General features: G+C 42.1%; 1 protein-coding gene across 1 annotated transcript; it reads left to right on the forward strand.

Moving 5' to 3' along the window:
- The first annotated feature begins 8,270 nt into the window (after positions 1-8,270).
- On the forward strand, positions 8,271-14,462 carry LOC138398845 (zinc finger protein with KRAB and SCAN domains 4). The gene is made up of 5 exons (XM_069493297.1): positions 8,271-8,710; positions 10,069-10,216; positions 11,410-11,492; positions 12,485-12,608; positions 13,600-14,462. Exons 1-5 carry the CDS (start codon positions 8,288-8,290, stop codon positions 14,460-14,462), a joined length of 1,641 nt encoding a protein of 546 aa, XP_069349398.1. The 5' UTR covers positions 8,271-8,287.

Below are 14,462 nucleotides of genomic sequence, written 5' to 3' on the forward strand. Positions count from 1 at the left end.
TTGTTGATGCCTCCCTACTATAGGGACATTTCTTAAGAAACTTTGTAGTTTGGGAACTTCTGAACACACTTTAGATCTCACTCTCTGAAGTGGCAAACATTTTGGGAAGATCACTTCACCCTGATCGTAATATGTACATTGGCATTACCATCATCTTGGTTCTCTCTAGGTAAGTTGACCTGCTCAGTTAGTGGACAGCCAAGTCAAAACTTAAGAATGATGCCTTCCTGATGTTAGGACTCTGACCAATAAAATGGGGAAATTAAATTGAGTAAGACCAAATTGTATCATTTGCTCTAAATGGAATTTTAGTAATATGATGAAAGAGAGAAGGATTGGTGCTCTGAACTAAAATAAAATCTTAACCCCTCCTAGCCAACTGAATGGACCCCCCCTTGTAACAGGGGGAATGGCCTGAAAAGGGGTAAAAATGTTTTCTGTCTCTCTAAAACCTCCCCCACTCCTTTTGGGAATTAAAACCTGCATCCCTACCTCAGGCCAGTGGTTGGGAGCGGCAGGGGAGTATCCTCTGTTCTTCCTACCAGAGGAGATGGCTCAAGGGAATTTCCTGGGTGCAGGGTGGAGGTCAGGAGATTATTTTAGCAAAAGATGTGATGAATCAGAACCATCAACTATAGTTGAACAGCTATAGCCTGGAGGTGAAAACTTCTGCTTTAAAAGCTCTGTATTCTACAGGACATTGCTATTTTAAGATGGGAGTCTGCCAGTCTAATTTGCCAGCAAATTAATAAACTTCTCTTTCCTTCTCTTCAAACCACTTTTCCTCATTCTTCTGATGTGGCCATGGGGACAAGTGCTGAGCTTTTGGTGATACCCTCTTGGCCAAGAGGACCCCCCAAAAACCCTAAAGCTGAGTTGCTGGCCATGAGAAAGGGGGGGGGGTCAGACACCCCTCATCATGCCCACCTCCCCAATCCTTTTTTGGAGATAGTCTCTATAACAGTAAGATACTAATTAACAGGCCTAAGGCTATGCAAGACAAAGCTTAAAACACCTCTACAGGCCATCAGTTTATTTAACAGGCCACTTGAGTTTTGATAAATATCCCTGTGACTTATCTCTGATTAACAGACATCCTTATCTTAAGTTAAAACATTCCAAACTTTTAGACAAAGCTTTATTTCTTTAACCAATTACAAATCAATGACTCTTTAAATCCACCTATAACCTGCAACCACTCTCCCCCACTTGAGATGTCCCACCTTTTCAGGCCAAACCAATATATGCCTTGAACATTGGCCACTGCCAGCACATTTTCTCAAGACCTCTTGAGGTCAGATGCTCCAGGCCAGTCACACACATCTGGCTCTGAATAAACTCCTGTAAATTATTTTACAGAGTTTGGGTTTTTTTTCCATTAACAGTGCCATACCATAAACCATACTAATTTAGGAACTGGCAAACAGGGAGGAGTATTATACATGAATGGTCACATGTATAGTGAAAATATCACAACAGATAGGTAAGTACTATAGATTCTCTGTAAGTAAATTTTATTTTGGAGTTATAAGCTACTTGATAGGTCAATGAAATGGATATGTGTTACTTGATATAACTTAAAATTAAGCCAGTAAGTACCTGATGGAGATTTCAAATATTAACAAATTGATTGATGGAATACCTTTTTCAGAGGTACACAGAAAATGAAGTTTAGAATATATTTTTGATCTTTAGGAAAGCTATGATTTAGAACAGGGGTTGGCAAACGTTTTCTGTAAAAGGCCAATAGTAAATATTTCAGGCTTTGTGGGCAAAGAGGCAAAATTGAGAATACTATGTATGTACTAATAACAAAAGAAAAAAGATTTCCATACTTTTTAATTGAATATAATCATCTTATTCAAATTATAATAAATGAGTACAATATTTTGTAATACAGATCTAATGAGAAGAATGAAATTCTTTTCTGGGTAAATAACATTTTGCTAAACAGGGGATCTACCCTTCTAGGGCAAAAGCAGCCATAGGCAATATGTAAATGAACAAATATGGCAGTATTCCAATAAAACTTTATTTATAGACACTAAATTGAATTTCATATAATTTTCATATCACTAAATTTTATTATTCTTTTAATTTTTTTTTTTTTTTTGCCCAGCCATTTAAAAATATAAAAACCATTCCTCCCTCAGGCCATACAAAAACAGGAAGCCAGCCAATTTTGGTCTGTAGGCAGTAGTGTGCTGAACCCTGACTTAGCAGAAAAACAGTGGTGCAAAGCATGTGCTTATAGGAATAAAAATAAATGCCTAACCATACCTTTTTATGGGGGGATGGCCTTTCATTTTCTAAATTTTATTTATAGATGAGCAAATATTCATTAGTATAGAACACAGAAATATATTTGAAGAACTTTGAGTATAGGTAAATTTTTGAAATAACAATGTATTTTAGTCATTAAGAAAAGCACTAGATATTGAATGCTAAAAAGGAAATTGCTTTCATAGGTAATGTTTTACTATCTTTCTCAAAATTTTTTAAAATTGTTTTCCATTTTTCCCCAAATTTTTATTTTAAAAACTTTCAAATCTACAGAAAAGTTGAGTAAATATCCATATTGCCTTTACCTAGAGTACTAATTTTTAAGATTTTGTTTTGTACTCAATTGAAAGAAAATTGCAGACATTATGATTCTTCACCTCTAAATAATTCAATAATGAATGCCTAAAAAAAAGGACATTTTTCTTCATAACCATGAAGCCATTAGGAGTTCGAGACCAGCCTGAGCAAGAGTGAGACTCTGTCTCTACTAAAAATAGAAAGATTAGCCAGGCATGGTGGCATGCGCCTGTAGTCCTAGCTACTTGGGACACTGAGGCAGAAGGATAGCTTGAGCCCAGGAGTTCGAGGTTGCAGTGAGCTATGATGACACCATTGCTCTCTACCTGGGGTGACAGAGTGAAACTCTGCCTCAAAAAAAAAAAAAAAAAAAAAAAAAATAGCAACACAGGAGGGAGGTAGAGGTGGGTGGGGAGCCAGCAAATGACAGATCTGTCCGGGAGGTGACTAGAGAGGCCTGGAAGTGGCCTCTGTGCCCCGCTCAGCAGGTGGTTTGCTAGTTTCAGACATTTTGTCAGTATGTAGTAAATGGGAGATGCCAGTTAGGCACTTGCTTCCAGGTGTGGGGTTGTGCCTCCTTCAATTGTTCTTCTCTAGCCAGTTGTACAGTTCTTAGGGTCTCTGGCTGTGAGGGAGGCTCCCTCACCAGCTTTCTCAAGTCTCTCTTCTCAGGAAGCCTTTAGGCCATGGTCTCTGCAAAAGACTCAGGAGAGGTATCCCTTTGTCTGGGGCAGTGTTGTCATCAAGGTTCCCTTCTTTTTTTTTTTTTTTTTTGAGACAGTCTGACTCTGTCACCTGGGCTAGAGGACTATGTTGTTAGCCTAGCTCATAGCAACCTCAAACAACTGGGCGAAAGCGATCCTTTTGCTTCAGCCTACTGAGTAGCTGGGATTACAGGCAGGCTCCACCACACCTGGCTAATTTTTCTATTTTTAGTAGAGATGGGATCTCACTCTTGCTCATACTGGTCTTGAACTCCTGACCTCAAGCCATCCTCCCGCCTTGGCCTCCCTGAGTGCTAGGATTATGGGCATGAGCCATCAGCGCCTTGTCATCAAGGTTCCCTTCTTGAGGTTGGTGCCTTAAGTTGTTAGGAGACTGGGGATTCTTGGATCATGTAGGCCTTAAAATATGGGATCCTTTAAATCTTTGCTTCCCTTGGAGACAAGATCAGTATCAAGCTCTTTAAATTACTGTTGTGTTACTGGTTAAGAGCCCGGATTTTGGAGGCAGCCTGTCTGGTTCCGGTCCTGCCAGTTACTATTTGTGTGACTTTCGGCCAATGGCTAACCTCTCTGTGCTGCATTTTACTCCTTTGTAAATGGAGATAATGATATCACCTAACTCACTAGATGAGGTTGTGAGGATTATGTTCTTGAGGATTAAATGAATTAATATATGTAAAGTGCCTAAAATAGTACCTGCCATATAGTAATATGATGTAAAGATTTGCTGTTATTAATTATTACTATTATTATTTAGTCTTATACTGGGCACATTATCTTTAGTGTCTTGACTGGGTTTTGTTACCATTTCTTTAGATGTTAATGTCTTTGGTCAGTTCTCTTTGTAATGGTATTTTCCTATATCGGAGTGGGAGGGGTGGGGAGATAAGATATTCTTAAGAAGGAAGAGCATCTCCCAAATTGTGTTGTTTGTTGTGATGCTCAAACTCACAGTTGCTGCAAGAATTGGAGATGCCCTTTCCTTGGCTCCTTTGATTTAGGAGGAGCAAGAGAGATTTTTTTTTTTTTTTTTTTTTTTTGAGACAGAGTCTCACTTTGTTGCCCAGGCTAGAGTGAGTGCCGTGGCATCTGCCTAGCTCACAGCAACCTCAAACTCCTGAGCTCAAGGGATCCTCCTGTCTCAGCCTCCCGAGTAGTTGGGACTACAGGCATGCACCACCATGCCCGGCTAATTTTTTCTATATATATATTTTTAGCTGTCCATATAATTTCTTTCTATTTTTAGTAGAGATGGGGTCTCGCTCTTGCTCAGGCTGGTCTCGAACTCCTGAGCTCAAACAATCCGCCCACCTCGGCCTCCCAGAGAGCTAGGATTACAGGCGTGAGCCACCGCGCCCGGCCTAGAGAGATTTTTAACAGTGGAGAAGGACCCTGATCAGTACGGGAAATCTGTCAGCTTTTCAGAGTATTGTCTCCAAGAGACACATGGTTCATGTGGGGATCATGTGAGTTGTTTGTGTGTATGTTTATACACACACCTATACACTTGCATACCTATGTCTATATTTATTTCTATAAGTAACTATAGATAGTGGAACCTTGAGTTCACTCTAACACTTTTTTTTTTTTTTGAGATGTGGTTTGGCTCTGTTGCCCAGACTGAAGTGCAATGGCACAATCATAGCTCAGCATAGCCTCATACTCTTGGGCACAAGCTATCCTCCTGCCTCAGCCTCCCAAGTAGCTGGGATTATAGGCCCATGCCACTGTACCCAGAAAATTTTTTTATTTTTAGTAGAGATGGGGTATTACTCTGTTGCCCAGTTGGTCTTGAACTCCTGGCCTCAAACCATTCTCCTGCCTCAGCCTCTGCTAGGATTACAGATATAAGCCTGGCCAACACTTTTAATTCCAATCCAGTAAATACTACAGAATTCATTTTGGCTTTTTTTCTTTCTCGTGTTTGTAGCTCTCTGACAGTGAGAAACTTGGCTCCTAATATTTTCAGTATACAGTGGGCCTGCCATATCCATGGGTTCAACCACCATGGATCAAACATATTTTTAAAAAATATAAAAAATAATAATACAACAATAAAAAATATTACAAACAAAAAACAGTACAACATAACAAATATATATATAACATTTACATTGTATTAGGTATTATAAGTACATCTAGAGCTGATTTAAAGTATATGGGGTATAGTTTATATGCAAATATTTAGTACTATACTCTGCCATTATATTAGGGATGTGTGCATCCTCAGATTTTGGTATCCTTGAGGGATCTACAACCAATCCCCCAAGAATACCAAGAAATGACTGTATTTGCTTATTTGATCAATCCTTCCTCCATATAATCAATTTCCCCATGCTTTCTCACTCCTCTTAGTTGGCCTCAAATGTTGTGGTTGGTGAAATTGGAATGGGGCCAGTGAAATAGATGATAGTAATGTATGTGTCAATTTTCCTACCATAGATCCTTCCTCCACCCTCCACCCTCCTCCACCCCTGTGGACACTCTCGTCACTCTGCTTGGGCTCCACACTCACCCTGGGCTGGACTGCCACCTCCTCCCCTACCTCCTTTGGCCCCGCCTAATGAATAATATGGGAATGAAGGAAGATAGGATTTTGTTTAATTAAAATGAAAATTACTGTGGAAAACTTCAAACATATGTAAGTGTAGAAAGAATATTACAGTGAACCCCCATATGCTTCTCACCCAACTTCAGCAATTATCATGTTTGGGACATTTTCTTCGTTACTTTCTCTCTTACTTTCTGAGTATTTTAAAGCAAACCCCAGACATTTTATCAGTTCACCAACAAGGACAAATACTTCAGTTACGAATTTCTAACAAATAAAAATTTTTAAAAAACATAACCATAGTATCATTAGGACAGCTAACTTGACAATAATTCCTTAATATCATTGTGTTTCAGTTTTCCCAGTTGTTTCAAATAGGTCTTTTTACAGTTGTTTTGTTCTGATCAGGGTCCAAACAAGGTTTACCATTGCCCTTGGTTGATATGTCTATTCAATCTCTTTTAATCTATGACAGTTTTCCTTTCTCCCCTGCATTTTTTAAATGCCATTTATGTGTTGAAGAACCTTGGTCTTCTGTCCTATAAAGTGTCGCACATTGTGAATTTGATGGATTGCTTTTTTAAAAATATCGTTTAATTCCTTAATTCTCAAACTTACCTGCATATTGGAATCATCTAGGAAATTTTAAAATTTATTTATGCCTCAGTCACATCCTGTGACATTGTGATTTAATTGATCTTGGTTGCAGCCTAGGTATCAGGATGTTTCAAAAGTTCCCCAGTGATTCTAATGTGACAGAGGGTTTGAAAACTGCCAACTTAACTTGCTTCTGTATCTCACGTTTACGCAACTATTGGGATCTAGAAACTTAATTAGATTCAGGTTCACTTATTTTGCTAACAATACTTTATGGACAGTGTCTTGTACCTCCTGTGAAAATACTTTGTAGTGGTTTTCATTTACAGTACCCTTTTGGACCACTCATTTTCTTAAGTTCTCTCCCTTCTTTGTCATCCCTTGAACTGTAGAGGGAATGCAGTGAAGAATAAAAACTCTGGAAAGTACTGACATGGTATTTTTTCCCCCTCTAATAACCTACAGAACTTGCATTTTGAAGCTTCTCCATTCCACTGGGTAGAAAGGGCTTACTGACACTTCAGTCCAGCTACGTAACTTGCAGTCACTATGGCCTGACATCTGGTACCATCTGGCTCAAAGAAATCTCAGAGCTTTCTTCTATTATTGGGTAGGCCCAGTTTATTACATGCTAGGCATTGTTCCAAGCACCTTACACAATAGTGCTCACAATTATTATCTAATCACTACCAATGCCCACAACATCCATATCTATTTCCCCATTTATAGATTGGGAAAGTTAGGCACAGGGAGGTTAAGTAATTTATCAAGATCACCCAGCTAGTTAGTGGTAAAGCCAGGATTACTCTGTGTCTAACCACTGTGCTAGACTGGAAATGGGAGCTTCAAAGAAACAGGAAGGAAGAAATTAGTAGAGAATGGGGTCCCTGAAACCAGGAGCTAGAGAGTTTCTGGAAATGGAGAGCAGCATAAGCCTGCTTGCCTGAGAAGAGGCCATGGAAAGTAGAAAGTGGTAACTTACGGGGTCGGGGAGGAATCAATGGCATTGGCTATGCTGGCAGTTTACTGTCTACAAGGTGTTAAGGATTGGTGGGAGGAGAGGACTAGAGTCAAGATGGGGAGGGCTTCCTTTCAAATAGTTTGGCCAGTGAAGGGGAGAAAAGAAAGTGGCAGATGGGGGGAGGACGACCACTACTCTCTCCAGGCAAGTGCCTAGTTATGTGTTTGGCTTCTTTGATGTTTCAGAGAGATTAGAGGTCCTCCTTCTGAGGGCCCTGGGGAACCCCTGCTTTCCAGCTGAATTTTAGTGTCAATTTTATGCCAGCTGCTTAGGCAAGCTTTACATCAGAAAGAGGTGGGGGCCATAGCAGCATCCTTCCAAAATATAAAGATTTAGTCCTATTTCTTAGGATCCAGACAGTGTCTGTGGTCCTTTTTTTCTCCTACCCATAACTGCCTTCCCTTGAGTGGAGGTAAGCATAGGGTAGCTAATGGGTTAATTCGGGGACAACCACCGAGAGAAGATTCCTAGAGAGCCCAGGAAGTGACTTTGGTTCCCACCGAGGCTTCCTGTGCTCCAGCCTCAACTTTTCTCCTGTGTCTGGAGCGTGATCACTTTCACTCCGAGGACGTCCTTTGGGGATATTCATTGTGGGACTGAGGGTGAGTGCAGAGGAGGACGCTCGCTGCAAAGGCACGGACGGTGGAAGAGATCTCTACAGCTGCGCCTCACGGGTATCCTGGACCCCTGGGCATGAGAGGAGGGGACCACTTGCAGTTTTTCTGGCTAATAGTGATTTCTCACCTTTCAAGAATCCTTTGGAGATATATAAGTCGCAGCTAGAGTGAGGCCCGGGTACGGCCTTGGGTCAGGATGGCTAGAGAACTGAGAAAAAACGCAGCCCTGGATGCCCAGTCCGCAGAAGAGCAGACGGGGCTCCTGACCGTAAAGGTGGAGAAGGAAGAAGCCTCCGCCTCGGCGGCTGAGCCGAGCTCACCCTGTAGCCCCGCTCGGGGCCCCGAACGCTCCCGCCAACGCTTCCGAGGCTTCCGATACCTGGAGGCTCCGGGCCCCCGCGAGGCGCTGAGCCGGCTCCGAGAGCTCTGCCGACAGTGGCTGCGGCCTGAGATGCACAGCAAGGAGCAGATCCTGGAGCTGCTGGTGCTGGAGCAGTTACTGACCATCCTGCCGGGGAACCTGCAGGGCTGGGTGCGGGAGCAGCATCCAGAGAGCGGGGAGGAGGTGGTGGTGCTGTTGGAGTATTTGGAGAGGCAGCTGGATGAGCGGACGCCGCAGGTAGAAAGAACAGGTTTAGTATCTGAGAGCTGTGGTCTGTTTCTTACTGAAATCTCAAGATCGAAGTGAGGGGCATTCTTTTAAGATCCAGGAGTTCTCCATCTCTTTTTGTACCGTAAACCTCTTTGGTAGCAAGGTGAAGTCCCTGGACCCCTTCTCATTATAGTATTTTTAAATACATAAAGAAAAATACACAGGATTACAAAATAACTCAATTATTGAGTACAATTAGCAAAGTATTGAATTTGCGAGAAAGTTATATATGTGCTTTTTTTTTTTTTTTTTTTTATCAGTGCACTAAATAATAAGACCTAGGGACAGGGCTAATAACTGGCCATTTCAAAGTGGTGATAAATGTGAATGACTTTGACTATATTTGCCTGGTTGTAATGTGATGAGCATCTGCAGTTTCTATTGGTGACAAAGTCCTGGGTGCTGCTTATGCCACATTGGTTTGTTGCTTTCATTCATAACTGAAGGAAATGCTAAATTTCTCTTGGAGGCTAGCCAAAATAAGAGTAGTTTTTTCCTATTCGAGTCCATGGACCACTGGTTATGAACTTCAGGTAGGAAATGGGTTGATTTTCACCTCCATCTTCTTCCCTGTTGTATGAAACTGTTTCCTTCTTGCATCATCCTGTGTCGTTGTCCACATACCCTTAGAAGACGTGTGGCCAATGCCTTCAAACCAGCAACCAAGGTTCTTGCCTTGGATCTATTGAACCTGAGCCATGTAACAGTGAAAGGTCATTGCAAGTCTCTTGGCTTCATTCTTTATAAAGGATGTAGGAAATTCTGAGCCTCACGTGAGAAAGTAACTTGAAAAACTGTAATTTCACTATAAATGTCTTGAAGGAAACCTGCATGTAATGAGGACATACTATGTGCCAGGTCTTGTGTTAGGTAATTTCACATACTGTGATCTTATTTGCTGATCTCCCAAACCCCATAAACTAGAAATTATTATCCTCCTTTTTCAGATAACAAAAGGTATTAGTGTTCTTTGAGCACTTAGCACCATTTTCCAAAGGGTTATCATAAAAGCACAAATGTATATATGAGGAAACATAGGGTAATGGTTAAGAACATGGGCCCTGGAGTCATTCTGCCTCAAGCTGTCATCCCAGCATTGCCACTTATTAACTGAGTGTTGTGGGCAAGCTGCTTAAACTTTGTGCCTCAGTCTCTCCATAACAAAAATCCAAATTAATAGCTCATAGGGTTGTTGTCTGTGTTAATTGAGTTAATTTTCTTAAATCTCTTGGGGAAACAATGCCTGGAAAATGGAAAGTACTCACACATAGAAAACATGATAGAAATGTTTGGTAGATAAATAAAAATAAATGAATGACTTCTAGATCCCAGGTGGTGACCAGGGCCAGGAACTGCTGTGTTGCAAAGTCGCACTGTTGACACCAGCTCAGGGGTCTCAAAGTAGCCAATTCCAGCCAATAAAGGCTCTGCTAAAGCATGAATCTCTGGGATCTCAGCTCTTACAAGACAGAGGTGAGTATTATCTTCTGGGCTGTTTGAATTCTATGGACTTCATTTAATTTCATTTAAGGACTACCTAAAAGATCCATCTATAGTTACTTTATATGCTCATCATTGATCAATTCTAGTTTAAAACTGAGACTGAAAGGGAAATTTCAAACAATGGTGGAAAACTTCCTAACCAAACTAGAACATAGTAAATCAGACTTTATTAAAATTGGTGTCTGGAAACTATTGATATTTTAACAACACAGTGATTTCCATTCATTTAATATGTATTTATGGAGGCCTCATCTATGGTAACCAATGGTATAGGCACTGAGGATAGAGCCATCAGTAAGACAGAATTATTGCTCTGATGGAGCTTCTGTTCTAACAGGGAAGATGGCAAATGAATTAATAATACAATTTTAGATATTGCTAAGTGCTACGAATAAAATAAGGCAGAATTTGTAAAGCCAGCCCAGACATTCCAGAGATAGTAGAACTGCTGCACATTGAAGAGTATAAATCTTCTAAGCCCTCTAAAACCTATAACTAGAATAAGGTGAAAATTACTCGATAGGAAACTACTTTGTATTCCAGGTTGTTCCTCATTTGCTGTGGACATATGGGCAAATTCCCAAGACATACAATACTTGGACATGTTATCCAAAGAGTTACAGCCCAAAACAATTTATTTTTTGCCCCTTGAAAAGTTGACTTCTTATAGGGAAAACTGAGATTCCCCTCTACCTCTCTCTTGAATCTGAGCAAGTTCCATATAAACAGACTCCTATTTCCTCCTTTATGGACCCAGCCTTACCTGACTCCCCTTAGTTTTTCAAACCCAGAGTGGAAAGCACCCTAAGATCTACTAAAGACATTTTAAACAAACAAAAAAACCCCCTTTACTCCCCATAGCCCTGTAAAAATTCAAGACTGAAAGATCTTCAAATGGAAAGCTTAGTTTTATTTTTATGTTGCTTTCATTTCACTACTCCTACCAAGGATTCTGTGCATGGTTTTTGTATATCTACAGAGCACACCAGATTTCTTTAGGCCTTAGGATTGTAGCTGTTAGGAATCAGGCATTTTGGAAAGGAATACATTCTATATAAACTTCCTGGCAAGAATTTACTAACCTAGTTTTTGACCTTGGATTCTACAAGGCAAGGAGGCTGAATGCCAGGGTGGATTTCATCCAGAGCTTCTTTCCTTCTTAGTTTTCCAGGTTTCTGGGCTTGCCCAGAGAGGTCGCTACAGAGAAGAAGCAGTGGTGGCTTCCAGGCTTAGTCCAGAGTCCCAGGTGAGCTGGATCCCCTCTCCCTCCCCCAACACCCCACACTCTTCATTCTCTACTGTTGGGCTGTCCACTGGGTCCCTCCCTCCCCAGTTCTACTTCACTGCCATCCTAGATTCACCTTGGATCTGAGTTTGCTCATCTATCCCAAGGTTGCTTATCATTGCCTTCATTTTGGTGCCCACTTAAGAGGGTTTTCCTGTTTCACTACCACCTTGGAGAGTTCTCTGTGCTTCTCAGATCTTTTGTATCCCATCTCTTTGGCCAGCCCGCTCATCAATGTGTTTTTCTTCAACAAGGGCAATTCAGGAAATGCAAACTGAAGGTTTTGTTGGGATGGTGGTTTGTGTTCATGTTGTGTTTTGTTTTTTTTTTTAACAGTATAATAAACCATGCTATTGGTGTGGGATATAAAGACCTGCCCCCTACCTTCAAAGAACTTACACTTGAAGGGACAGATAAAGAATGTCCTTTTAGTCTAAAGTCATTTGTATTGCAATCTGAACAATCTTTATTTAACCTAGATTTTAATTTCTTACTTAGTCTTTCATGTCCTGCTTGAAGATCTCTGTTTGAGGCTCTGTAGTATCAACTTTTTTCTTATTTTTCTCACCTCAGTCCTAGATATCACTGTATTTTAAGAATTATTAATGTAAATGAGCCCCTATCCAACTTTGCCAAAGCACACCACAAATCTTTTGAAAAGTTTGGATATAGTTTCATTCCCTTTGCTGCATGGGCCCCTGTTTTCCAAACCTTTTCATTTTCTGGACTATTTGGACATTTATATGAAAGTACTTGTCCTAATGTATATTTCTCTCCTTTCACAGGTTTTTTTATGTATATAAAGATGTTATTAGAGATAGGGTTGAGTAGGTGTAGGTGTGCCACACTTGCTCTTTTTTAAAGAGCCCCTTTACAAGTGATGTACATTCTTTGCATGTACCCAGATTTGGGGGTGATTTGGGGTAAGACAATGGATTTACTTATTGTTATAGGGGTTGCTGAAAATGGAAGATGTGGCCCTGACCCTCTCTCCTGGGTGGACACAGCAGGATTCATCTCAGCTGAACCTGTACAGAGATGAAAGGCAGGAGAACTGTGGCAGCCTGGCCTCCCTGGGTAAGACTGACGGGCACTAATTTCTCTTAAGGTTTCTTGGCATTCTTTGTGTATTAGAACCTTGTGGGATGTTAGGAGCTGTTGAGCCCCATTATATTTGGATTCAGAATCACCATTTCTGAAAGCCTGTTCCTGACCGGCTCCTTACCCCTTCTGGCCTTGCTTGCTTCTCTGCCCTGCCGGTGTGCTGGTCAGGTTAAGTGCGATGAAGCAGATACAGCCCTAGTACAGGTCTGGGTCATAATAGATGCTCAGTAAATGTTGATTTCCTCCTGTCCCCTCCTGTTCCTGGCTCTGACAGAGGAGGAAAGCTGAGGGGCCTCTTCAGGAAATGGGCCATGGAGTCAGAATGTGGGAGCTAGAAGTGACCTTAGACGTCAACTACAGACCCTGCCCTCAGAGCTGAGGGTGCAGAGGACTGCCTGGCTTGTCTGAGGGCACATAGCTCGTTGGCAGCACAGTGGGGGCTCTAGCTCAGAACCCCCAGCACTGAAGCCAGTTCTCTTTGGGGACCCTGGCTCTGCCTGGGGCACAGTTAGAGGTAACTCCCCATGTCATTGATCAGGGACCAGTTTCTGAGTTTCTACTTTTGCTGTCTCTTGCAGAATGCTTCAGAAGTCCTCTATTTGCCCTGTTTACTGTCGCCTTCTGCTTGGCCCTTTCAGCATCTCATCCCAGGTGTATGGCCCTGCCTCACTGTTCTTAGAGCTTAGAGCTGCCACATGGGTCCCCAGCACAGTCCTTGGCCCTCACCATCTTCCTTCCACTCCCTCCATTCCCAGTTTGTACCCTTCCAATGGCCCCATTCCCAGTCTCAGGGCTCCCTCCTCCCACCACTCCCGTTCTCCCCCTTTATTCCCATCCTTCTTCTTGTACAAATCCTCATCCTGGGCATCTGTAGACTCTGATTCTTGCCTCCACGGTCCTCATGACAGAGTTCTCCCCCTGTGGCAGGGCAGAACTGACAGTTGCCGGCCATTTATTGTTTCAGGTGGTGAAATACAGGCTAAGATCAGGGACTTGCCTCCAGCTGAGGAGCTTCCAGAAAAAGAGCCTGGGCAGATACCGTGCCACCTGGGTGAAGACACTGCCCAGATTCCTACATGTGCAGAAGCTGGTGACCTGGAGGGCAGGTTACAAAGAAAGCAGAAAAATGCCACAGTGGGGAGGCGGCATTATTGCCATGAATGTGGAAAGAGTTTTGCTCAGAGTTCAGGCCTGACAAAACACTTGCGAATTCACACTGGAGAGAAACCCTACGAATGTGAAGACTGTGGGAAGACCTTCATCGGGAGCTCTGCCCTTGTCATTCATCAGAGAGTCCACACTGGTGAGAAGCCATATGAGTGTGAAGAATGTGGTAAGGTCTTCAGTCACAGCTCAAACCTTATCAAACACCAGAGAACCCACACTGGGGAGAAGCCCTACGAGTGTGATGACTGTGGGAAGACTTTCAGCCAGAGCTGCAGCCTCCTTGAACATCATAAAATTCACACTGGGGAGAAGCCATACCAGTGCAACATGTGCGGCAAAGCCTTTAGGCGGAATTCACATCTCCTGAGACATCAGAGGATCCACGGCAATAAAAGTGTTGAGAATCCTGAGTGTGGGGAGGCCTGGGAAAGTCAGGGTAGGATGGAAAGCCAGTGGGAGAATGTCGAAGCTCCCGTGTCCTATAAATGTAATGAGTGTGAGAGAAGTTTCACTCGGAACAGAAGCCTTATTGAACATCAAAAAATCCACACTGGTGAGAAACCCTATCAGTGTGACGCATGTGGAAAAGGCTTCACCCGAACTTCATACCTTGTTCAACATCAGAGAAGCCATGTAGGGAAAAAAATTCTGTCACAATGA

This window comes from Eulemur rufifrons, chromosome 18, assembly GCF_041146395.1.
Source record: "Eulemur rufifrons isolate Redbay chromosome 18, OSU_ERuf_1, whole genome shotgun sequence".
Lineage (NCBI taxonomy): Eukaryota > Metazoa > Chordata > Mammalia > Primates > Lemuridae > Eulemur > Eulemur rufifrons.